Source organism: Gopherus flavomarginatus, chromosome 5 (assembly GCF_025201925.1).
Source record: "Gopherus flavomarginatus isolate rGopFla2 chromosome 5, rGopFla2.mat.asm, whole genome shotgun sequence".
NCBI lineage: Eukaryota > Metazoa > Chordata > Testudines > Testudinidae > Gopherus > Gopherus flavomarginatus.
Genome location: NC_066621.1, coordinates 77,913,830 through 77,941,037, shown reverse-complemented (window position 1 = coordinate 77,941,037; position 27,208 = coordinate 77,913,830). Strand labels below are relative to the sequence as shown.

At 40.9% G+C, this 27,208-nt stretch overlaps 1 protein-coding gene across 2 annotated transcripts in view; it reads right to left on the bottom strand.

Annotated features, from left to right (window-relative positions):
• The window catches only part of PDHX (pyruvate dehydrogenase complex component X), a 96,521-nt gene that overhangs the window by 47,094 nt on the left and 22,219 nt on the right, over positions 1 to 27,208 (bottom strand). For both annotated transcript variants that reach the window (XM_050955397.1, XM_050955396.1), the window contains 2 exons: positions 12,268 to 12,485; positions 7,158 to 7,256 (listed from right to left, as the gene is read on the bottom strand). In XM_050955397.1, the coding sequence (XP_050811354.1) occupies positions 7,158 to 7,256; positions 12,268 to 12,485 (317 nt within the window). The remainder of the gene's footprint in view (positions 1 to 7,157; positions 7,257 to 12,267; positions 12,486 to 27,208) is intronic.

Genomic DNA, 27,208 nt, shown 5'->3' with positions numbered 1-27,208 from the left:
CTTCAGCATAGAGAACATATCTCAATTTGGAGTTATGCTCCATTTGGCTCTGTGTTTTGGTGCTGACCTTCTGCTGATGTGCTGACTTTATTGCCTGAAATGCCAGCACCAAGGCAGCTGGTGTTGCGGGTTTCATGGACACTGTGATTGTCAACACAGAAATCTCCACTGCCGACTGTCAGCACCAGCATCACCTTCTCCGGCTTCCCTGCCACCACACACACACGCTCCCCGAGCCGAGGGTATGGTGTGTGTTTGAGAGCACACTGGCCAATGATGGTTTTTTTGGTCTCATTCTGGTAGTGACTGTCACCTTTGGTTCCAAAGTGACCCATTTCTCTAGCAGATGTAACTTGAAACCAGCAGCACTGGATTTATGGGTAATTGAAGAGGATTTGTATGCAGAGCACCTATCAGGCATGTGGCTCTCCCCTCAGCTGATGAGGCAATAAATATGTCCATCTTTGATAGAAATTAGTCAATCACAAGACCAATGTGGTTTGAATCATGACATTTCAGAGTCCACCATGAAGCATGATGGTTGTACAAAGTGCTTCACCCTGCTTTATAGGCGTGAGGGGAAGGTGTATGTCATGAACAGTCAGGGCCGGCGCTTCCATTTAGGCGGCCTAGGCAATCACCTAGGGTGCCAGGATTATTGGGGGGCGGCATTTTGCTGGGGGGGGGGGAGGCGACAGGCGGTTCCGGTGGACCTGTCGCAGTCGTGCCTGCGGAGGGTCCCCGGTCCCGTGGCTCCACTGGACCTGCTGCAGGCATTGCTGCAGATGGTTCACTGCTCCCGCGGCTCCAGTGGACTTCCTGCAGGCACGGCTGTGGCAGCTTCACCAGAGCCGCAGACCAGCGGACCCTCTCTGCAGGCATGACTACGGCAGGTCCACCGGAGCCGCAGGACCAGCGCGTGGGGTGACGAAATGGCCGTGCGCCTAGGGCGCTAAAAACACTAGCGCCAGTCCTGTGAACAGTTCTCTCCTTTTTTTCCCCAGAACATCTAAGTCAAGGAAAATGGGCGTTTTAAGGTATGTTTTCTTCACAGACTGTAGCCAGGGGAAAGCAAAAAGTTAAAATCTCTAAGAAAGTAGTGGGTTGAATGGTCACTACATTCTGTCTCAAGCAGCAAGAGGGAAGGTTACAACTTCTCTACCCTTTCTGGATTTGAGCCCTCACACAGGTGTAAAAGGTGCAGTCTCGGACACACACGAGGTGCATCTGCAACTGCCACGGGATCCACCCTGACATACACTTGTAGAATGCCTATTCTCTCTGCCTTTTGTTTACTCTGATGGCATTTTTTTTTATTTTATCCTTAAAACCAGAAATCCCACCTGCAGTTTGGCCTGAAAAAAACAACAACAAAAAAGTATAACCTAGCTTTTATCTCAAGGAACAACCTTGGGTACAAAGCAACAGAGAGCTTCCCAGCATAAACAGTGAGGGTCTGGTCCAGTGCAAACTGATGTAAATTGGGGTCCTTGTACTGACTTCAGTGGGCTTTAGATTTAGACCCAGATTGTGTAAATTGTGCCACTCTTTAGTCTAATGAAACCTGTTCCATGGAGTGTTGCTCTGTTGAATCTGAGCTGTGTCACCACCTCTTCCCCAATCTGTTTGGGCACACAGGTGAATGACTTCTGAATTGCCCTGACAAAAGGAAACTGTAATTGGCCATTCTGTGTAATTACTTTTTGTCTTCCCTTCTCTAAAATCTCTCCCTAAATCAAGGAGTCAGTTTAAGAGTCCAGAAAATGTAAGAGTTCCTTGATTGTGTTTTCCAGTGTGATGTACTCACTGATCATTTACTGCCATATCGTCTCTGCTAAGCAAACCAACAACCACCTATCAGCATAAACCTAACATTGACCACTTACAGAGCTGCATGTTGATAGTTAAGGTGAAAAACAACAAAAACAATTATTTAACTTTTCACATTATCAAGGTCTTTTAAAATCCAATATAATAAAGTCATAAAACTTTTTCATCTTAAATATCATAATCTAATAAGCCCTAATAACCATGTACAGAACAAGCAGTCAGCTATTTAAAAAGATTGTAATGGATGCTGCATTTTATTCACACAGATACAGAGATTGAGGCTGAAGTAGTTTTTCAATTATATACTCTGATTTTCATGCTATAAAATATTATTGAAAACCATTCAATACAGCAGCCGGTCTCTATGATTTGCGAGACTTTGGATACATTTACAGTACTACGTAAATGCTTAATAAAGAAATAAGTAAATAATAGGCTGAAACATGCATAATGTATTTAATGAACTAAAATTACTTCTAGTGTTTATCTTCCTTTAGAAGCCACAGCTTCAATAAAATTAAATTGGTTCCCTGTGGCTTGCATGGAAAATGTACAGCTACTGATCAAGGAGAGCTTGTCAATTAAGTTATACATTGTGTATTGCTATTTAGTAAAAATTGTGACAGAATTTTAAAATGACTTGCATCCTGAGATTTATATTGAAATGCAAATTTTAAGGATAAAAAAATTACAAATACTTTACACTTGTACAGTGTCTTATAGGCCTCAAAGCATTTTATAATGCAAACAATAATTAATCTACATAGAATAGTAAATAAAGTCTTCACTTTATAGATTGGGAAACTGATACACAGACACAAAGTGAGAGCAAGTGAAAATTGAAACCAGCACTCCATATGGAGGAAACACTACCATGTGGATTCAGTCCCTGCTTAAGGTAATATTTGTTTCCAGTTTTTATGTTGTTCACAATATCCAGAGGGAGAGTGTCTTCTGTACTTTTACTGGAGGTAGGCAACGGTCTCTTCCAATGCCACTGGAGAGGAAGGGTATCTGAGCTGCATTTTGAGAAAGGTGAGGAGAGGAAGTTGAAATGAGAAGGCTTAACACTGTTGTAAGGCTACTTCTGTTCTAACAGTAGGTAGAGCTGCTAACTTGAAATTGTTACAATTATAGTCACAGCTTTAAGACAAAAAATATATTTAGGCATCTTAGTGTGTTTGATGAAAAGCTGTAGAGAATGATCTTTAGCACATTAATATTCAACTGCAAGGCAGACCCTCATAGCACACAAACATTATTAGTGTGTTACCTGGTTATGAAATTATATCATATAATTTAATTGTGCTGTAAGTTGTATATTTCTTACTGCCATGTTCAGATTCCAGTAGAAATAATCTGTAGATAAATTACTTCACCAAAATATGTTCAAAGAACTAAGACCAAGAGTTGAATGGTTTAATCTACTAGGATTTCTTCTCTAAACACAGGAACTCAAGTACTGATGGCCCATATCGCACGTGTTTGGAATTATAAGCTAGTTCCAATTTGACAGTTATCTATCTCAATAAACCACCATGTAATTTGTCACGTTCTGAGAGATCTCAGGAACAGTATGGATGTGGCACGTGAAGACCGATGCACTGGCCAAGCTATGTGGAGAAATGTATACAGCAACTAACTGGAACTAGGCAGAGTATTAGCAAGTCCCAGAAGACAAGGGGGATGAAAAATGTGAACAAGTTACAATGTGAAGAAATTAGAGAAAATGCAGGTCAACACTGTCCACAGTATTAATTTCTTTCCCTCTTTTTTAAAAATTAAATAAATAAATAAATAAAATAAAATGAAATACTATAAATTAAGAACTACAAACTAGCCATTAAGAACTGAAGTGGATGATGCATTTGCTAAACAGACTGACAAAAAGACAATTTAAATACTTTTCCTACTTTTTTGCACCATTTAAAAAAAGGGTAGAGTGAGAAAGAAATCTCATTTAAATGTAATAATTGTGTTAATATTATGAGCACCATGAATTTACAGGGCAGGCATGTGGCTTTGGACCTTCCAAAAGGCAATACCCCTTGTATCCTACACTTTCTTCCATTATCATCCAGGCTTTTTTCTTTAGCGCTTCCTCTATATTTACTAGATATTTTCCATATCTGTACAACTGAATCATGTCTTCATTTTCACAAGTGCCATGCCTTTCTATTTGTTTCACAAGGCAATTACTCATCCAGGAAGCACACTAGCCAGCTTTCCAAACAATCTATATTCTTCCTTGAACAAAAGTATTGGATCCCAGTCAATAGTTAATAGTTATTGCATAGCTTGTCAAAGCAAAAACATGGGTGCTAATCTCACCTTGTCAGGTGTCGTCTTCTATGCCATCAAAAGAGCGAGCATCAAGACTGCACTATAATCAGAATCTGATTCAATAAGATAAGCTTAGCAGCCATTACCCATAGTCATTGCACTGTTGAATGGGGGTTGTACAATTTTAGACTGGCGCCTATTCAAGACATACAAGACATAGCCACAAATATTGGAACTGTCCCTCTAAAATCGGGACATCTGGTCACCCTACTTAGGTTGTAAATTGCATATTATTTTTAGGATATCAAGTTGGTGGAAACAAACAAAACCTCATTTAATGTCCATTTCTGTTCCTGGTTTTACACACTTCTCTGATTCTTGTACTTTGATAGCCAATACTGAATATCCATGACCAGCAAGCAACCTATTTACTTCTAAATACATCCAAGTGAGCTGTGTTGTAGTGCTCTACCTCCATGATTATTTACCTATTAGCCTACTTGATAAAGAGGCTGATTTGTTTAGCTGTGCAGCACAGCGTGTATTTTCCTGAGTTTCATGCAAACATGCAATATTTCATCCAAAGAGAGAGTACCTGCCTACAAATATCCACAAACTTTTCTTTTCAGACAGTATTAAACAGAGGGGTTCTATATGTCCTTACAAAACTGCTCCATTTTAAAATAATGGTTAAAACAGCAGAATATATCTTTAAAAATGACATTTCCGAGTAACTTTGAACTGATGAAAGAACTTTTGAGACACACATTTTTGCAGCTATAATAATTACCTTCCTAGCAGAATCTGTGGTACATTTCCATGACAACTAGGGGATGTTAATTAGATAGCTCAGAGTCCCAGAGGGTTCCCACCTGCCATGGATTAGTTATACACCATAATTTACAGCTACACTTATATAATTAAAAAGCTTTCTGATAATGTGCTGCTATTACAAATGATACCCCCTCTATCCGGCTCACTATTTAATCCAAACAAGGCACAGTCTGCAGGAAACAAAGGTTAAGAAAGGCAACACTTTCATAGTTTCTTGTTTTGTTACTGTGTTTGACTCAAGCCTAACAAACCTGGTCATCTTTGATATAAGGTTTCAACCATACAGACCCAGCATGTTACAACAGCTCAACAGCTGTGTGAGGAACATGAGTGGGAGTCTGCCTAGAGAGGGAATGGTTTTATCCAGGACAAAATCAGTTTCCTGAAGGAAACCCTTCCCACACAACCTTACCAGAACACACATGCAGATTTGAGGGGCATCATTTCAAGGAATCCTTGATCTATAATGCTAACAAATGAGCACCCAATTCCAAAAGCTGCTGGGTGCCGTGACTGACACCACATCTTAATGGAGAGAGTAGTGCATCCAAGGCATATAAGGAGCACATTAAACCATCCCAGAATCCTCAACATTCACAACAGAATTAAAGACAGGCTAAAAACAGAGATGGTTATGAAAGAGAATTCCAGACCCCAATCTCTTTAAACTTCGAGGAATTTCAGAACTAAGTTTCATGTCTTTAGCCTATCTGTACTAAAATGGAAGCAAAACAGACCCTGGACTCCACAGATGAATTCTTGTGTCTGCTGGGGTCAGCAGTGCAGCCAATTACTTCACACAATAAATGAATGATAAAATGATGTTATAATTAGCTCATATGCTATGTCATATATAATCATTGAAGGCTAAACAGATTTAAGTTGTAGGATTACAGAAGTATAAAATTGTTAAGTATTTAGAAGTGATAATTATGTGTTAGGTATCTAAGTAAGCTCGGCTGAAAAGCAAGGGCTACAGGCTGAGGCCTGTAAGATGTCAGCTTAGCCATACTAGCCAGAGGCTTAAGAAATGCTTGACATAAGTAAGTGACCAAAGAATGACCCTATGCCACAAAATTATGGGAACAGATGTGCCAATGGGTGGCACTGCAAAAAATTAATATTAAGATTAATTTTTTATTACAAGGTACCAGGTAGTCACATTTTTCTAACACATGCCTTAACTGCAAGGTGCACCATGTGCGTAAATGCTAAAAAGAATTAAAGGAACTACAACCTATGGAAAATGAGGTACCCCAATATTCTTGGGGGACAATACAAATAAGGAAAAACAGGGTAGACACCTTCACGTACATGCACAGAGTATTAGGGTTGTCAGAATCACAAGATAAAAGAGGGCTCCCAGAGTGGATAAAATGAGTTCCGTATGTGAAAACTTCAGCAGGAATCAACCCTGATGATCAACTGACAAGGCATCCATCAGGCCCTAAGAATATCATTAAGGATGTGAGTATGACTATATTTGTAACTTGTGCATAGGTCTTTATAGGAATTCTGTATGCATGGGTAACTTTAATAAAACTTGTAAAACAGACTAGACCTTGTACTTGTAAATGTATGTGTAGTCACTGTCCTTGGACTTTATGTTACTAGAGACTCTAAATCTGACGCAAGTAACAGAGGTGAAAGCACTTTATTGAACTTGAAACTGTAGCCACCAGCACCAAACCCACAGTGTGCAATACATTACTAAATTCACTTTAAATAAAATACAATGCTACAGCAGTGACTCACGTGTGGGAAAGCAGGGGCTCAGATTCCCCATGAAACAGGAATTAGGGAACGGTGGCCTCTGCTGCTTCTTCTGACACTTTATTGCCTCTATGCATGTGGGGGAGCTCTTCAGGCCCAATGAAACCCCTGTGCCAGCTGACAGCACAGTTTGTGAGCTGTCAATCATTCTAGTAGTGAGCTAAGGGGAATGAGAGGGCTACACTATCTCTCCCAGCTGTCACATGGCTGGACAGTCCCTGTCCCAGGGATCATACAAAGAAAAATACAAACTTCTCACAATGTTACCCAGTCCAGCTTCCCACATCCTCAGTTGGTCATCCAAACAATCAATTCCCCCCAAGGAAAAGGTTGAGAGAACAAGTGAGTCTTGTAGGCTGAACACCATGGAATTCGGGACAGACTGAAAAAGGAAATGAATAAAATATTTGGCTTAATTACAGCAGGCTTATACATACTCTTTAGTGAGAATTCCTCGAGGCCCAGAGGGAGTAATACTGCTTGGGTCAAGTCCATGTGTCTCAAGAATGTAGCGGGCAGCAGGACTTAAGCGAATCCTGAAGTTAAAAAAGAAAACCACCTAAATAATAGGGTTAGGTGAATGTATTTCACACGCAAAATGTCAGAGGGTTCTGGATACCACGTGCTATGGTCCAGAGTCTCAGCTCCAGCTGTGGGGAATGCAGTGCAAGTCAGTGGGTGTCTGTGCAAAGACTGCGTAAAGTTCACCCTTGTACTTATCTGATCCCAGGGCTGCAATGTGAAGGGCTGGCTCTACTATACCACAGTATCAGAGCCTTGAGGTTACACTACAGCTACTAGTGACCCCAAGGAGCTGAAACCACAGCTGGGCATATCCCAACATCAGGGGTCCCAGCCATCTACCTTATGCTACCAGCAAGGAATGGAGTGACACAGAAGCCTCATATAAACAGATAATCACCACAGAGCAAGATTGCCAGCTGCACAGATCATCTCTTGGCAAGGTAGTATAAAGGAGCCCTGCTGCGTCTGAGGAGCTGGCCCTGTATGTTTACTGTCTCACAAGGTATGTCTACATCTGAGGCTGGCCCCGTGCCAACGGACTCTGGCTCGCAGGGCTTGGACTACAGGCTGTTTAATTGCAGCATAGACATTTAGGCTCTGGCAGAAGCACAAGCTTTGGGACCCTCCCACCTTGCAAGGTCATAGAGTCTGGGCTCCAGTCCGAGCCCAAAAGCCTACACCGCAATTAAACAGCCCCGTAGCCCAAACCTGCTTGCACAGGCCAGCCAGAGTTTTAACAGCAGTGTATACATACTTACACAAGCTTGCTCTTCTTTAATAGCAGGTGAGGTAGTGACAACTGCATCATTAGTTTGTCTCATAACAATCTTTATATTTAACATCTTCAATTTTTGCTTTTATACTTAAGTTTACTGGACAAACTTCTAGAAGTACAACAGATCATCTGGACTGAGAAATAAGGAATTTATGCAAATAATTCTAATCTCATTTTCAGCTTTACAAGTTTAATGCCATTTCCTCCCACTCTCAAACATCAAACTTTTATCTGTGTCATCTCAACCCATGCAGGATATGCTTTGCAGTAACTTTCCAGAGACAGAGTTAAGCACATCATCTACAGCACGCAACACTGATCTCCACTGCCATACAGAAACTACAAAGGTCACATCATAACCCAATTCTGCATTTTAATTGAGAGGTATATTGGAGAAATGTTCCACAGCATTCATTCCATCTTAAGATAATTTATATGACATGAGAACATAGTGAACTCAGGCAGACTTTAAAATTCTTAGATGCAAAAGTTAATTTAGTAAAAATAACAGAGCAAGATTAAGTACTTGAGACCAGATTTTACTTCAAGGCATTCTTACAAGAATTTTGAGAACAGATAAACAGAAGAGCAGGTAGGAGCTGAGCCCTTTGAGCCACACAAGAATTCCAAGTGCAGTAATACCAGCTTGACAAGGAATGTAAATCACTAAAGATGTTAATTTGATTTTAAATTAATTGTCACGCATTTGCGATTAGGAGCATCACTGAATCAATTTCTGTTCCAACATTCTCAGACGTCAAAGCACTTGATATAACCCTTGTTAGTGTTCTAATCATTCTTCTACTATAGCAAACATGCTGTTAGAGGCTTCAGTTAGTGTCTTCCAAAGGTCTTCCCTACTTGCATTAGGACAGCCTGAATGTTAGTAGCAGAATTAAACAAACAAATTGGACAGTTAGGCAAGGACCTAAAAATTTAATTGAATTGTATAGTGGTCAACACTCATAGAACCATAGAAATCGCAGGACTGTAAGGGACCTCAAGAAGTCATCAAGTCCAGCCACCTACGCTAATCCAGAACCAAATCTACCTACACCATCACTGACAGGTGTTTGCCTAACCTGTTCTCGAAAAACCTAAAATGAAAGGGATTCCACAATCTCCCCTGGAAGCCTTTTCCAGATCTTACTTTTTAGGTTAGATATTTTGCCCAATATCTAACTTAAATTTCCCCTTCTGCAGATTACTTCTTGTCCTGCTTTCAGCGGACATGGAGAACAATTGGACTTCTTTGTAACACATTTGAAGACTTACCAGGTTCCTCCCCACTCTTCTTTTCTCAAGACAAAAAAAATGTGCATGTTCAAACCTTCCTTGGAGGTCAGGATTTTCCTAAACCTTTTTTTGCCCTCCTGCGGACTCTCTCCAATTTGTCCACACCTTTCCTAAAGCATGGCACCCAGAATTGGACACTGTACTCCAGATGAGGCCTCATCAGTACCAAGTAGAAAGGGACAACTACCTCCTGCATCTTACATAAGACACTCTTGTTAACACACGACAGAATAATATTAACCCTGTTTACAAAGGCCTCACTTTGTTGGGTCATATTCCTTTGGCCATCTTGTTAGTTTCAAACGAGTTCTCCAATTTGTCAAGGTCATTTTGAAAAGTAATCTTGTCCTTTATAGGCTGCTGATACTTAACTCCTGTTTTTGGCAAACTTACTCATAAATTCATAGATTAAAAAACCAGAAGGGACCACTGGGATCATCTAATCCAGCACTTCTCAAACTGTGAGTCTGGACCCCAAAGTGGGTCGCAGAGCTGGTGTTAGAGTCCCTGGGGTCTGGGGCCAAAGTCGAAGCCCAAGCCTGACCACCCTGGGTGCTGGGGCTCAGGCTTCAGCTTTAGGGTGACCAGACAGCAAATGTGGAAAATCGGGACGGGGGTGGGGGTAATAGGAGCCTATATAAGAAAGAGACTCTAAAATCGGGACATCTAGTCACCCTATTCAGCTTCAATCCTGGGTGGTGGAGCCCAGGTTACAAGACCCCGACCTGGGGCTGAAGCCCTTAGGTTTTGGCTTCAGCTCGCCCGTCCCATCCACCCACCTGGGGCAGCGGGGCTCAGGCTTCAACTTTGGCCCCTTACCATCTGGGGCAGTGGGGCTTGCGCAGGCTCAGGCTTCAGTCCCACCTTCTGGGGTCATGTAGTAATTTTTGTTATCAAAAGGGTGTCATGGTGCAATGAAGTTTGAGAACCCTTGATCTAGTCATTCCTCTTATATAACAGAAGCCATAGAACTTTCCCAAAATAATTCCTAGAGCAGATCTTTTAGGAAAAAAATCCAATATTGACTGAAAAATTGTCAGTGATGGAGAATCTACCATCCTTGGCAGCTTGTTTCAGTGGTTAACTATTTTCACTGTTAAAAATGTACATCTTATTTCCAAGCTGAATTTGTCTAGCTTCAACTTCTAGCCACTGGATCATGCTACACTGAAGAGCCCGTTATTAAATATTTATTCCCCATGTAGGTACTGTGATCAAGTCTCTCCTGAACCTTCTCTTTCCTATGCTAAATGAATTGTGCTCCTAGAGTTTATCACTATAAGACATGTTTTCTAATCCCTTAATCATTCTCAGGACTCTTTTCTGAACCCTCTCCAAATGATCATCATCATCCTTCTTGAATCGTGGACACCAGAACTGAACACAGTATTCCAGCAGTGGTCACACCAGTACCAAATATAGAGGTAAAATAACCTCTCTGCTCTTACTCAAGACTCTCCTATTTATGTATTGTAGTAGGGTAGTTACCCTGCTCCTGCCCTGAAGGGTTTAAAATGGCCCTGGGGAAGGGTGTCACTGGGAGCTGCTAAACTGGACCGTTTGGCTGCAGCTGGGGCCACACCCCAAACAGACTCAGTTGGCCCTATAAAGGCAGAGAAGCCAGAGGCAGTCAGTCAGTCTCCTGCTGCCTGTAGAGGGAGATGGGCCTGGCTGCGGGAGCTAGAGACAGAGTACCTGAGTGGAGCAGGGCTGGGGAGCTCCAGCCTGGAACACCCCAGGCTGCAGCCTAGCATAAGGCCAACAGGTACTGGGGGTTGCAGAGGGAAGCCAGGGATAGGCCAAGGCAGCAGGTCCAAGCCCAACCTTGCCAGTGATGAGTAGGCTGATACTGCAACCTGCCCCAGGGCATGGGGCTAGATGATGACTGGCAGTAGCCTTATACTGAGGTGAGGTGAGACTAGTGGGTGGGGGTTTCCCAGGAAGGGGAGACCCTGAGAGAAAGGGGTTACTGCTTAGGGGCAGCATCCCAGCTAACGGGGCACCGGGGTCCTGGGAGGGACATGGGGCCAGAGGGCAGGCGGATCACCAAGAGGCCTGCAGAGGGCGTTCTGGAACTGGAATGAGCTAATTCCCGGAAGTCACCAGCAGGAAGTGCCGCAGGGGTGAGTCCATTCATCTACACGTATCCAGGGACCACATTAGCCTTTTGGCCACAGCATCACACTGGAAACTCATGTGCAGCTAATTATCTACCATGACTGCACATCTTTTTCAGAATCATTGCTTTCCAGCAGAGTCCCCCATCATGTAAGTATGGCCTATATTATTTGTTCCTAGATGTATATTTACATTTAGCCATAATAAAAACATTGTTTGCTTTTGCAATCCAGATCACTTGGTATCCTGTCCTCTTCGTTATTTATTCCTCTCCAATGTTTGTGTTATCTGCAAACAGTGATGAAGATGTTTTGACTGATTATTACCATGGTGTCCTTACAAATTTGCACAAGTTGTATTGAGAGGGCACTCTTCAGTCAACACTTCTGAACAATCCACACCTCTCTACTGAGAACCGCTTACATGACACTCTTATTCCAGTACAAGAATAACTTTTTTCAGTTTAGATTAAAACTCTTCCTATGTGACATAAGCTAAACTGAAAAAAAGGAACTCTTATACCAGAAGAAGAGTATCCACACAGGGAGTTATACCAGCATAACTATATTGGTTTAAATTCATGTCTTAGATTATAGAAAACAAAAGGCGGAAAAAAAACCTTCCTTTGTAGACAAGGCCTAAACAAACCAGGCAAATCTAAAGAGTCTCTCAAACAATACTTTGATTTTAGCTATGGAGACACAATTCATCCCTGGTGCAACTCCACTGATTTCACTGAAGTTACAAAAGGGATTAATTTGGCCCCAGCTGTAGTGGCAATACCCCCAAGTCTCTCAGTGAAAATGCTGTTCATGAGGAATACAGAAACTCACAGTAGTTTTCCAAGCTCATGATCCACTTTGGTAGAAGCTGAAGCTAAAACGCCTACTGGAGGGGGACTAGGTGCAACTGCAGGCAGAGTCATCGGGGGTGCCAGACAAGATGGATCACCACTATCTGCTGGTATTTCAACCTGCTTCCAGTCCTGTCCTTCTTCTACCAGCAAACCAATTAGTGTTCCCAGACGCACGTTTTTACTTCCTTCTTCCATCTAAATTTAAAAGACAATGAGAACATTACATATAAGTAACACATAGTGCTATCTACTGTTTTTTAAAAAAAACAAGATCTAGAAGTTGCAGGCATACCATTGACATATGAATACATCAAGTTTTATTCTTAAAACTAATAAAAGTCTAGGACCAATATTAAACAGTTGGTACTGGAAATCAGGGTGGGGTGTTAAGTTATGCCAAAATTTTACAGATGTGAGTGTGCCTCAAGTTAAGATATTTAAATCCATTGAGTCAGTGGAAGCTGCAGGTGCTCAGCACCTCTGAAAGAGGCCACTTTCTTTAGATGCCTAAATATAGATTCAGGTGCCTAAATTCAGGCCTCAGATTGGAAAATTTTGGAGTAAGTATCCAAGACAAATTCTCAGCTTTGGGTAAGTCCATTGTGTCTTGCTAACATTTTATTTAGTTTTTCCAGCTTATTTAAAATACACTCACCAGTAGGGCCCTACCAAATTCACGTCCATCAAAAACGCATCACGGACTGTGAAATCTGATCTCCCTCGTGAAACCTCGAGCCTAGCTGGGGGCTCCTCCCCTGTGCAGGCCTCCAGCTGCTAGTCCCAGCTGGGGATGGAGAGGGACAGGACTTCCTCTTCCATTATAGGGGCTGCTCCCAGGACAGGTCAGACACCTCCAGGAACCTGCCCTGGCTGCAGGAATCTGCACAGCTCAAGCTGTCAACCCCAATCCTCACTCATACGCGAGGAGGCTGCAGCTTGAGCAGTCACTCCATGTGCATGAGCAGGAGACTGCTGGGTAACCTCCCCCTCATACGCTGTGACCCTCATTTCTGTGCCACTTCTGGCAGTGATGCTGGCTTTAGAGCTGGATACTCAGCCAGCAGCCCTCCTCTCTGGGCCCCTGCCAACAGCATGACAGAAGTAAGGGTAGCAATCCCACAACCCCACAATAATTGCTTTTAAAACATTAACTTTCCCTCAGTCTTTTAGAACATCTCCAGCACTCCAAGACTTACTGAAAATATCAACATTAACAGTACAGCGAGCTTATCAGTCAGACAAGTTATCTGGTCCTGCTGATTTAAAATGTCTAACTTCAGTAAATGTGTTTTACATCCACCAGAGATACTAGTGGAATGGAAAGAGTTATCACCATCATATGATGACACTATGTCACATTTTTTCCCCAAATACAGAACAGAAATGCTTCATAGAATCATAGGACTGGAAGGGATCTTGAGAGGTCATCTAGTCCAGTCCCTTGCACTCAGGGCAGGACTAAGTATTATCTAGACCATACCTGACAGGTGTTTGTCTAACCTGCTTTTAAAAATCTCCAGTGATGGAGATTCCACAATCTCCCTAGGCAATTTACTCCAGTCCTTCACCACCCTGACACTTACAAAGTTTTTCTAATGTCCAACCTAAACCTCCTTTGCTGTTTATCCAGATCATTTTGAATTATAATTCTATCCTCCAAAGCACTTACAACCCCTCCCAGCTTGGTATCACCTGCAAACTTTATAAGCGTACTCTCTATGCCATTATCTAAATCACTGAAGATATTTAACAGAACTGGACCCAGAACTGATCCCTGCAGGACCCCACTTGTTATGCCCTTCCAGCATGACTGTGAACCACTGATAACTACTCTCTGGAAACAGTTTTCCAACCAGTTATAAACCCACCTTATAGTAGCTCCATCTAGGTTGCATTTCCCTAGTTTATGAGAAGGTCATGCAAGACAGTATCAAAAGCTTTACTAAAGTCAAGATATACCACATCTACTGCTTCCTTCCTATCCACAAGGCTTGTTACCCTGTGAAAGAAAACTATCAGGTTGGTTTGACACCATTTGCTCTTGATAAATCTATGCTGACTGTTATTTAATTACCTTATTATCTTCCAGATATTTGCAAATTGATTTATTATTTGCTGCATTATCTTTCTGGGTACAGAAGTTAAGCTGACTGGTCTGTAAATCCCTGGGTTGTCCTTATTTCCCTTTTTTATAGCTTGGCACTATATTTGCCTTTTTCCAGTTTTCTGGAATCTCTCCCATCTTCCATGACTTTTCAAAGATAATAGCTAACGGCTCAGATATCTCCTCAGTCAGCTCCTTTAGTATTCTAGGATGCATTTTATCAGGCCCTGGTGAATTGAAGATATCTAACTTCTCTAAGTAATTTGAATTTATTGAATCCTTCTCCCTTTTCTGCATTATTACTGGTAATTTCACCTATTTCATCTAGTAATGGACCAATAAAACTATCAGGATTCTTTTTGTTGCAAATATATTTTTTCAAAAATTCCTTTTTTACTATCCTTAATTCTGCTAGCCATAGATTTGTGTGTGTTCCTTTTCAATTTTCTATAATTCCTAACATGTGATTTATATTCATTTTGATTAGGTTCCTCTTTCTTCCTTTTGGGATTATATACTTTTTTATTATTGCCTTCTCTTCCCCTCTAAACTTTTTTTTTTAAATTAGCACCATCTGGTTGTGCCTTTTTGGACATCAAGTAAGGTATTCTTAAATGACTTCCAGTTATTCACATTTTTCTGATTAAATTCTCTCTCTTAGCTGATAATTAAGAATGGCCATACTGGGTCAGACCAATAGATCCATCTAGTACCGTATACCGTCTTCTGACTTAGGCCAATGCCAGGTACTTCAGAGGGAATGAACACAACTGGACAATTATCAAGTGATCCATCCCCTGTCATTCAATCCCAGCTTTTGGCAATCAGACTCTAGGGACACCCAGAGCATGGGGTTGCATCCCTGACCATCTGGGCCAATAGCCATTGAGGGACCTATCCCCCATAAACGTCTCATTCTTTTTTTAACTCTGTTATAATTTTGGACTTCACAACAACCGTGGCAATGAGTTCCACAAGTTGATTGTGCACTGTGTGAAGAAGAACTTCCTTTTGTTTTAAACCTGCTGCCTATTAATATCATTAGGTGACCACAGGTTGTTTTCAGCTTTGTGGAACCAGACCTACTAAACCAGCAAATAGAGAGAGAGAGAGTCTGTGTATTATGGTCAGGACTTTCTTCTGCTCGCACATTATGAATCTGATCAACTCACAATCATGTGTGCCTAATCCACTATTAATTTTAGTTCTGATCAGTTCCTCATTATCTTTTGGGGGAATTTTGTAATAGACCTTCTCTTGTGTTGGCTGCACCACTTTTTCAGTTGGAAAGTTGTCATTTGTAACATTCAGAAATTCCAAGGATGTTTTAGTATTGGCTGCATGAGAACTCCAGTATATCTCGCTCAAACTGAAGTCCCCAATAATGATGCAGTTTTTCCCACACATTTCCACACATTATAGATAGTACACAAGGAAACAGTCATCTTATTCCATAGTGTGATTTGGTGTTTGTAGCCAACACCACTAGCACTCCATCTGTGCTTTATGTAGTAGGATATCAATCAATATCATTTTCTTCCACGTTATCTGAAACTCAGAAATGGGTAGGGTGACCAGTCAGCAAAATGTGAAAAATCAGGACAGGGGGTGGGTTGGTTAATAGGAGCCTATATAAGAAAAAGACCCAAAAATCAGGACTGTCTCTATAAAATCGGGACATCTGGTCACCCTACAAACAAGTAATGTCATTTTCTTTATACAGACTGCCACTCTCCCTCCCCTTTTGCCTGCTTGATCCTTCCTAAATAGGTATAACTACTGATTTTCCAACCCACCAGGTTTCAGTAAAAATCCTCACTAGACTACGAAAGTGGACACATGTAAGCAAGCCTATATAAATGTCAATGACTTTACAGTTATTTCAGCCAGGTTTTCAAGGTAACAAGCACTACTGAGTCAAGTTAAACAAGACTGTTTAAGTCCACTAGGAGGATCCAAATATTGGAATTTAATTTAGTTACTCTTATCCTTGTATAATTACGCTCTGCATACTGGTTTTGTGTACTCTTTGCCTTTTTCCAGAAAGCCTGAAGTCAGCAGCTTAAGTGGATTTATGGCAGCATATTTTATTTAAGATTATCCTCTCACCTCGTAGAGATGGTCCCTCCAGGTCAAGGTTGAGGCACCTCAACAGGAGGAAATGGGAAGGTGGTCACTGCTGAGCATATTCTGATACAAAGAATTTCACATTTACACTACTGTCAGTCCAACTCCTTTCATGAACACTAAATTTTACATTAAGAGTATTTATAAAATGAAAAGAAATATTATGATCTACATTGACACTACTTCCTCTACTCCCCAGATACATTTTCTTCCATTAACACAATTAATATCTTCAAAAAGTTTAACTTGAGGAAAAAACCCTACATGTCAATCAAGATGTGATATTTTATTATTATGACATGCATTTCTGAAGTACCTGTCACCCTAGTATATGGGCATACATTATCAGTGTAGATGGCAGAAGAAAAGATCTTGAAGTGAATTTAAACCATATGCCATTTCTGAAAAAAAATGAAAAGCCCATTACCAACCAGGTACATGTGTTTAGCGGTGCTTCTCTAGAGTGAGAAGTAATATATAGATCCCGTCTCACTGTATCCTGAATGACCTAATCATTGTAATATAAAACAAATTGGAAGAAAAAAAAGAATACTGTAAATTCACAATCAAACCCCCACAACAAAACAGCATTATCCTTTGCTCTGTGGTATTGTCACACTTTCCAAGGTATTTCACAAACAGTGCTCTGATTACATTTGAGGTTTTGCATGCAATCATTTTAACATAAATCAGATGTTTGATGCTTAAGATAAAACCCATTACAGGCAACATCCCAAAGCAAATACCATCCAGCACTCTGAAAAGCTTCTCTTAAACTTGTATATGATGAAAAAGTTAGTGCATTTTCCAAAACTTCTCTTAAACACCTATTCGTATTTCTTCATCTCTGCAGATTACAAAGATTTACATTTATAAGAATAAAATCTCTCCTTTGATAATCAGCCTCCATTTCCTAAATGATCACTCAAAACAGTAATATGGACGAGGGGGTATATCACATACATTAATGAGGCATTAATGAATCCTAGAGGGGAAAAAGGATGAACAGATAGGAACATATGGTTTCTTAGGTTCGTTAGGGTCAAGTTATGGCCCAGCCATACAGTGTTGCCAATTCTCCTGGATTTTATAATGAATCTCACATTATTTTGTCTTTTTCTTAGAGTCCCAGCTCCTGGAGATAAGTGTTTATTCTGAGAATCTCAACTTAATTTTTTTTTTTAAATATAAATTTACAGCCCATATGGTTGCAAAGTTTAAAAATGTGAACCAAGTTCACCCTTAACAGCTTAGAAGGCAAATTAAAATCATGAGATTTTTAAAAAGGTGTTTTTTAAGTCAATCTCATGATTTTGAGGGGGCCTGATTGTTATTTTTTAAGCACATTTGAGTTTGCCAGTACAGGAATAAGACCCCTGCATGTCCCCACTGCATCCTATATGCAGAGAGGTTGGGGCAGGGAGCTGGAGGAAGAGAAGGGTACTATTTCCTATGTAAGCATGAAGCCAGGTAGTGGGTGCAGCCTTAGCTCCAATCCACCTCACCCAAATGTGGCAGGAAGTACAGCTGATGTGGCATTTGGGAGAAGGCTTTGAAATCTGCATTTAGGAATGTTGGAGCAGATTACTTTCCTCTGGATTCTCAGTCAGAATTCCCTCCCTGGGTTGCTCCTAGATCAGCACAGCTATGAACACCCTTTACACTGGACTAGCCAGTAGTTTTCAAACTTGTGATCCATGGACCCTTGGGGGGTCTACAGACTATGTCTAAGATTTTCAAAGTGGTACACACTTCCATTAGAAGTTTTTTGGGGGCCGCAAATGAAAAAAGGTTGAAAACCACTGGACTAGATGTATGTTGGACACTTAACTGAGGAAAAAATATATTGGTGTAACTTTATTGCAAAGTTTTACACAAGGACACATCATTTTAGACCTTAACTCTTTCATGAGAAATGGTATGAATGAGCAAATAGTAACGAACATTGAATCCAGCTCTTCACAACAGTTATTCATCCTCTTTTCTTTCCCATGCTCAGCTAATAAAAATTTTAAAGAGAAATGCAGTTCTAATTTAAGAATGATCTTTACTGTAGCAGTAGTCATCAACCTCAAACACCTCAGCTAAAACATCTCACATTTTTATTTTATTCTGTTGTATTTTTAGCCTTCTGTTTTCTGTACCTTACATATTCAGGGTAACTACACATTGAAGACAAGAGAAGAATCTGAAGCGCCACTTGAGAGAAACTTTTGTCACAGAAATCTAAGTTAATTAAGGTTAAATCTTTTCATAACAAACAAACAATGAAAATCCAAGGAGCTTTAAGCAGACAACTCATGTTTATCTGACTTCCAAAGAAGGGATTGTGTCTTAATTTAAATCAAAACACTGCAGCACTGTAGTTGGCCCAAATGAACAGATAAACGTTGCCCAATCTGTATAAGACATAAGTAAATTTGAGCCAAAGTTCTCAAAGGGCAGCAAGCCGGACGCAATCATCAGAGAGCAAGTAAAGTAGTAAATGCACCGGAAGGAGTCTCCTGCTCTAGAGAGAGACTCCAGTTACTGCTGGTCAGGAGGATTTCAAACCACATGGATTGTTTTTAGACTTCTTGTTGTTTCTTCTTCTTCATATCTTTTTTAGAGTCAGAAACCCAAAAGGCTCAGGCCTTTTGTTCAAAGAAGAGTTGTTAATGAATACTACATCATCCCCCCAACCCTCCAGCACCTGAGTGATTAGGCCACGTGGTAACTTTGACCAAACTCTAAACCTTAGTGCACCAGCAGAATCAGACCCACCCTACCAGTCTCCAGCCCAGATTCGGTTTGCAGATTGGAGGGCTCTAGGATAGAGTTACAGGATATATTCCCACTTCAAGACTCTGCATTTTTTAGAGGTAAGTAGTAATAATAATAATAATAATAATAATAAAAAAATCAGAATCAGGTGAAAGTCAAGACAGACCTGGTCCCAGGTGTATGCATCCCAAAAGAAAGACCTGTAACAGTACCTGTGGTCTGGGATCTAGCTAGATTCCATCAACCGTCAGCTCTGGCCCATGAGGACAACATTTGTGGATAGACTTCCCTGAGTAGCAGTGGTTAATGGAACAGTCACTCAAGAGGCTGACGCCACACAATCTCTGCTCTAAGCAATGCAGGAATTTGTTTTATTAGATTATTAGAATTCCAAAGACTAAAGAGGTATGTCACATTGATAGACATATCCAGATATTCCAAAGAGGGGAAAAAAAAAAAAAAAAAGAGTGCCAATTTCTGTGTCTCCTGTCTGGGTTGTCAACGAATAGCCCCTCAAATGGAAGCTTCAAGGAATCCTTAATACTTGTATTCCTGGTAAACATCCCATTTCAATGAATGGTGATACCTAATATCTGCAGGCACAAGTTGTAGAGAAAGCTACAGTCATAGCACAGTAAAGCAGAGACCCTCCAGCCATGACTGCAAGGAGGCAGAAGAGAACAAGCAGTCCCCTGCTGCTGAATGGCGCCTGCTCTTCTTGTTCCCCAGCTTCTCCTCATGGCCCTGACCAGGGGTCTCTGCTCTGCTGTGCCAGGACCATAGTCTCTCCCACACCTTGCAGATGCAAGGATTGGACATTGTTGGCCCTGTGGCAGTGCAGGGAGCTCTCTGAAGCTCCACAGTCATGGGATGGAGGGAGCATGTCTGTGACAGCGGGGCTGCAAAGGGCTCCCTGCACAGCCACACGACAGGTGAGACACCTAATCTCTGCAGGCACAAAGCAGGGGAGGCTGCACTCCTGTTGACTGTTAGCAATCCATATTTGTTAGTCAATTTCAGTGTCTCTGCTGAAATCAATATTTACTGATCTCTATTGATTTAAACTGAACCCTAAACAACCCTAGTTTTACAGGAGATCAGACTAGATGTGGTCCCCTATGGCCTTGGAATCTTATTAAACAAAGACAAATCTATTGAACACTTGAGGAAGTTCAAGACACAGCAGAGACAGATCAGAGCCATGCTAAGACCAGACGAGATTGACAAATCTCAGTCCCTGGTGCAATCCTATTATTTTGGTTCCCAAATCTGATGGGTCTGTACAATTCTGTGTAGACCTCAGGAAACTGAATGAAATTTCAAAGTCCAATGCTTATCCCATGGCCCAGGTGGATGATCTCCTTGGCAAACTAGGGAAAGCCAACTATATAACAATGCTGGATTCAATGAAGGGGTGTTAGCAGATTCCTCTCAAGACAGAGTCTAAAGAAAAAACTGTTTTTGCTACTCCTCTAAGGCTGTTTCAGTTCACTTCAATGCCTTTTGGATTACATATGGCTCGTCACCTTCAGCAATTTATGTATCACCTCCTCTAACCTCATTGTCAATAAGCAGCTATGTACTTGGAAGATGTGGGCATTTGGGGCTCAGATTGGAAGTCACACCTCAGATGTTGCCTCAGTCATGCAATCACTGGAGAAGGCTGGCCTCTGTCAACCAAATATGTGAAGGTTTGGCATTAAGAGACTAAATATTTAGGGTACTTAGTATGGAACAGGAAAATCCAGTCATTCAATAATATGGGAATCACCAGGAGGCAGTATCACAGAGAGGTTGGCTATTTCTGTTTATCTGAACATATAGAAATTAACTCTTGAAGAAGTGTTGTCTGCCAGACCTGATGCAACTCTGTGCCCATTGGTACAGCTGTGCCACTGTAAGCTCGCTGTGCAGACTTCAGGAGACTGAATGAAATTTCACAGTCCAACTCCTACCCCATACCCCAGGTGAATGATCTCCATGGCAAGCTAGGGAAAGCCAATTATATAATAGTGCTGGAAACAAACTTTAAAAAATACCAAATTCCATTTTCTCTATTGATGCTTTTGGGTTTGTTTTGTATTTCAGTTATCTTGCACAAGGAAACTAGACTTGTCAGATTCACTTTCTCAGTCCATGCATTAGTTTAATGCTGCAATATTTGGGTTGCATAAATCACAAGGGAATGTTTACATCAATCATCAAAAATCTGTTTCCATTTTTTTTTTTAAAACAGACATTTCTATTAACCTCAGGTTTTGCAAAAACAGTTTTAAGAACAAACTACAATACCCTTTGGTGTTTAACCTACCTGATCTCTCCTTAAACAACTTTATAAATTCAAAACTGACCATTTTGAAGGATTATTTGCTTTTACCAAAATAACCCATGAGAAATATTATTTTTACCATGTAAGAGTCTTATAAAAGGTATAAGAGCCTGATCCAAAGCCCATCTAAGTCAACGGGGAGGCTCCAATTGACTTCAGCAGACAGTCAAATCAAGCCCTTTGTGAGAAAACTGTGAAATGAATTCATATCAATCATATAGGAACTTATATAAACTGCTGATGGCTATGACATACGACATTACTTTACACCAAACGGATTCAAAAGAGCCTCTCAGGGGGTTCTATTAATTCGCCTTATATGCAGCATCCTAGTGAGGTAAATGTTGTGCCCAGTTTCAAAGATGAAACAGAGTAAGGTTGGTCATGTAAGAAAGTCAGCTCTTTAACAACAAAACATTTTGTCCCAACCTTGTGCAACACCTAACAGCTGTAGAGACAAATACGAACAGTCCTGACTCCTCCTGTAGGGTGACCAGATGTCCTGATAAAACCAGGACCGTCCCAATATTTAGGCATTTGTCCCACAACCCGACCGATCTTTGGTCAGGACGCAATTAGCCCAGATATTTCACAGTACTCCTTTTTTTATTCTGCTGGCAGCACTCAGCCTTTTTTTTTTTTTTTATTTTGCTCTGCCGGCGTGTCCCCCACTCTCCCTATGTGTCCCAATATTTTCTTCCTCTCATCTGGTCACCCTATCCTCCTGTTCTCAACCAGGGCTGTGGAGCTATGCTCCAGCTCCAGGCAAAAAACTTGCAGCTCCACTGCTCCGGAACTGCTCCACGCTCTGCTCCAAAGCCCTGTTCTCAATGACTAGACAGAACTCCCCATTCAAGATTAGTCTACCAAATGGCACTAGAAAGCAAAAATCATTTAAAATAGGTTTTAAAATGTTATAAATATTGCTCGTACTTGCCCCCCTACACACACACACACACACACAATGCATACAATGTGCAAGCCCAACAAGTGAGAGCAATTCTCACCTTAGAGAGGACGCATGAGCACTTGCTGCCAACACTGCTGAAACTGGTCTATTGATTTTTTTCACCCTTCCTGTAGCATTAAGCCTGGATGAATAGCTGTTTTTGACCTATTGACAGTGTTAGCAATTCAAAATACATTGCCAAGCAACTGAGTGAAAAATACTATCAATTCTAGGAGACTTTTAGAAAGCAGCTTCAAGCACACAGTGTAATATAAATGCAACTAAACAGGCAGGATATTTACTACTATGTCTTATTAGGTTATGATAATTAACCAACTAGTAAAAGAATCTTAATATATTTGCCTTCTGATACCAACAACATTTTAGGGTTCTACTGTCCCATTTTTGGTAGGCAGGTAACCGTGTTTTTACTGTGGGATGGACCTGAAGTGTCAAACTAACACATCAATCTCAGTTACCCTTTGCATGTTTACAGAGCTTTTTACCCATATATCTAAAAGAACTTCACAAAAGTGTATAAACGGAATTATCCCCATTTTAAAGAAAAACTGAGGCATTAAGAGATGTAGCAAGACCAACCTGGGTTCAACATTTATCTTTACTCCTAGGCCTTGTCCAGACTAGGGGAGGAAAATTGATCTTAGATACGCAACTTCAGCTACGTGAATAACGTAGCTGAAGTCGAATATCTAAGATCAAATTACTCACCCGTCCAGACGGCGCGGGATCGATGTCCGCGGCTCTCCGTGTCGATTCCGGAACTCCGTTCGGGTTGATGGAGTTCCGGAATCGATGTAAGCGTGCTCGGGGATCGATATATCGCGTCTAGACTAGATGCGATATATCGATCCCCGAGCAATCGATTTTAACCCGCCGATACGGCGGGGTAGTCTGGACGTGGGCCTAGACTCTCAGATTGCGTTAGTTGCAAAGAAACTGCACTCCATGTCTGGTTGTCCATGTTTTTGCTAGTCCCAAGTGCAGTTCCTTGCCTCTGGAATGTACTATGTGGTTGAGACGCTCATGCCTGTGCTCTGCAGCTTCCTGCACCAAATGAAGTTCCAGGTACCGGCCATTATACATAAAACCATAAAGTGGCCTAAGCACAAATCTTGGCCTTTGACTTGCCTTCTGACCTATGCTCGTCTGGAATGCTGGAACTCACCATTCTAGAGATAAAGTTCACAGTAACCAGGTACAGGCCTTTCTCAGAGGCACGTCTAAGCATGTGGCAATCATGCCTGTAGCAGACATGCTTAGCACAAGCAGCTATTTCTAAATGTGGCTCTGCAAGATTTATTTCTTTGCACTCTTTCAGCTGGCTGACCTATGAAATGGTGGGCCTATAGATGATCCTTATGTCCTGTTTCTAAAGCCTTGAGCTGCAGAGGATTGTGGTGGTTTTGCTCTTCCTTTAAAGTATGTTAGTAACATGAGTTAAAGCCATTTAAAAAGTTTCCATATACCACACTATAGGTGCCTTGTATTGCAAATACATAAAAAAAAAAGTTACCTTTCCTCCTTTTTATTTATGTCAGATCACCTCTAAAATTGTAAAGAGTTTTATCATGCTTCTATTGCATGCATTTTTAAAATACAGTAATGCATTTTAACTCCTCTTGTATAGCAGCACTATGATGACGTTTTAAGAAGTCAGCAGCAGTTTTAAAATTTTGTACTTAATATCTCTATATGCAAACAGTTCAGCAACATCTTCAAGCATTTTCCAGATAGGTTATTTGGAACCGAAGTGTAAACTCTGGTTTTGGGTCTGACTAAAATAACTTTTAATACTTGAAATACAAGCAGTATACAAATATATATCCCCACAACCAAAAAAAAAAAAACAAAAAAAAACCCACCCTAAAAGAATATACATTGAAACTGTTCTATCCATCATTTCACTGATATCAAATAACCCACAAGAATAAAAGAATAATTGCTGCAGCGTTAAGAGCTTGCAAAACTAATTTATTAATTAAGCAACCATGATTAGTAAATGTGAGTAGTATTTTAAACCCTGATATTTCTTAAGCAGGAGTACCAGTACTATAATATTGAATTAATTCAGAACCTATGGATAAGGCAGCAGATGTTACTTTTACCTGAATTCATGCTTTACTCATAGGCAGTATTAGCATACTTAAAAGGTTTAACTAGGAAAAGCTAATGTGTCACTTCCATCAATATTTCATGCAGCATTACAACTAAGTGAAGTGCTTTCCAATCCTTTGGGGACAGGGGAAAAGAGAGAAATCACAATGAGCTCAAGACAACCAAAGAGGAGCATGGAGAACAGCTTATCTACCTACTATAGTAGATGGGTGTGAGTTAACAGATTCATTCTCATCACAGTTCACGGTTTAAAAACCTCAAAGAAGTTTAAAAAGTCTCAGGTGAGCTGCAATACATTCCTTTCACTTTCCAGATAAATATGAACTCTGGGTCCATTTAATTCTGTGAAATCCTGAAGTAAGATAATATGCGGGAACTTTGGGGGAGGAGGCAGGAGGAAAAGAGAGCAGTGAATACAAATTCTTAGATCTGACTTCAAAACATTTCTCTTCCATACATCATGTCAGCTTTGAAATGTGTTCACCTATCTATGACCACAAATTATCAGTGACTCTAAACTGGAAGCTGAACATCACTGATGTGACATAAATAGAGATAAGGGAAGTACATACAGTACTTCTACTTTAATGATAATTTAATGTGCAATACGGGTACCCTTTATAATGGCGGTTTTAAATACTGCCTTAGAATAAGATATGCTGAGAGAAGGCTTTTTTTTTTTAAACAAACAAACATGCAGGTTTGCGATAGCTTCTGCCTATTGGTGCTTGTTCAGCCTCCAACCATCCTCCTCCCAGCTCTTGTTTATTGTTAGAAAAAACTGAGAATGGTAAGACATATAGTACTTATCCTATGGATTTTATATATTAAAACAATTTACAGCTATTCAGTTTGGCACAAGCCTACAACACCCCTTTGGCAATAAGAAAAATAAATACATCTATTGTGTCATCATTATAATCATGTGGTGACCATGTAAAACACACACAACCACTAACAAACACACCTGTACCTCGTAAAAGAGCTTCCTGTTCCCAGAGAGATAACTTAGGTGATTATAAAATTTAAAGGATAGAAAATACCTATTAGAATTGTGTGGGGAGACTTTGGCAAACCAGTGAAGTGTCTAAAACCATTATGGCTTATTGTTAAAAAGCAACCTAGTCAGCAAGCTGTAAATTGGTCATTCAGCAATCTCAGCAATGGTCAACAAGGCAGGAGGGGAGAGGGTTTTGGGTGCCACAGAAAGGGCAGCTTGACCCCGCATCCTTCCTGATAATAATTGTGTTGAAGTTGCTGATGCATGCATTTTAAAAGAGCATGAATTCTATTGGGGTCTCAAAGCTGCAGACTCTAGAAAACCCACACCTGGTTAATCAATAATCAGAAGGAACCTCTTGCTTCAAACTGCTTACTTAACAAGGTTTCTTTAAGGGACATGTCATTCTATTACTAATGTATAAATAAGGGGGGGAAGCTTGAGACAGTTGGACTCGTTTGGGGACTCTTCTGGACGCTCCCTCTGGATACATCTTGCAGTCCCCACCAGCAGACAGAAGATTTGGCCACCGGAAGCCTGCCACTGTGTCACCCGAGAGCCACACTCAGCTTTGGTAATTATCAAGGGTTGGAGGTGTTTTATAACTTGTTGTGGACATGTGTAAGTGCTTGAGACTAGTAAACTTTAGCTTTAAGTGAAAGCACCCGTGTTGTCCTGTTTGTGCCAGCCATCTATCAGTCGGACAGCCACGTCTCCCCTGATTTATTTCCTGACACTTCCTCACACAGAGTAAAGTTACCAAGAGCTTTGGGTTGAAAGAACCCCAGGTAATAGAATGATCATCCAACCAATCTCAGTGACAATGCAAAAGTATTCCCTACAGTAAAGAGTGTTTTATCCAGTCTAGTTTTTCATTAGTCCAAAACAATTAAGCCACAGCAGACAATTGCCTAATTATTACTTAAGTATTCAGCCTAAGTCTTCCCCCTCCAGTTTATCCCATTTTTCTCAGTTCTATTTTATTTCTTAGTCTCTGCCACTCGATGCACACAGTGGCAGAATGAAGACAGATAGATGCATGGAATTAAGTAGCTGTCTGCAACTTTTATTAAACTTTAACACAGGAGAGGGGCGTGACTCACTCATTGCCCATACTCTCCTATACCAGGTATTAACTGGTCCCAGTGTGTGAGTTACAGGGATTCTTACTATATAACCCATAACGCAGGGTAGGCTTTTGTCAGGCTACTCCCCAGGACTCTTCCTAGCCCACTACCCCTATTGTCATGAGGGGGACAGACAGTCAGCAGGGTAGGGACCTCAACACACAAGGGCCACAAGGTCTGACCTCGGCCCTTGACAGTCACAAGGTCTCAGCCAATCACATGAGCCCAAGGCCCAACGCCAAAATCCCAAGTCTCTTACCTCTGGGAACCATTCATTTTATTCTCTTAACTACGCTGGAAACCAGCTACTAGTTGTAACGAATAACAACTCTACCCCAGTAGCTCAGTTAGGTACTAAGCAGATTCCTACTTAACCAACCGTG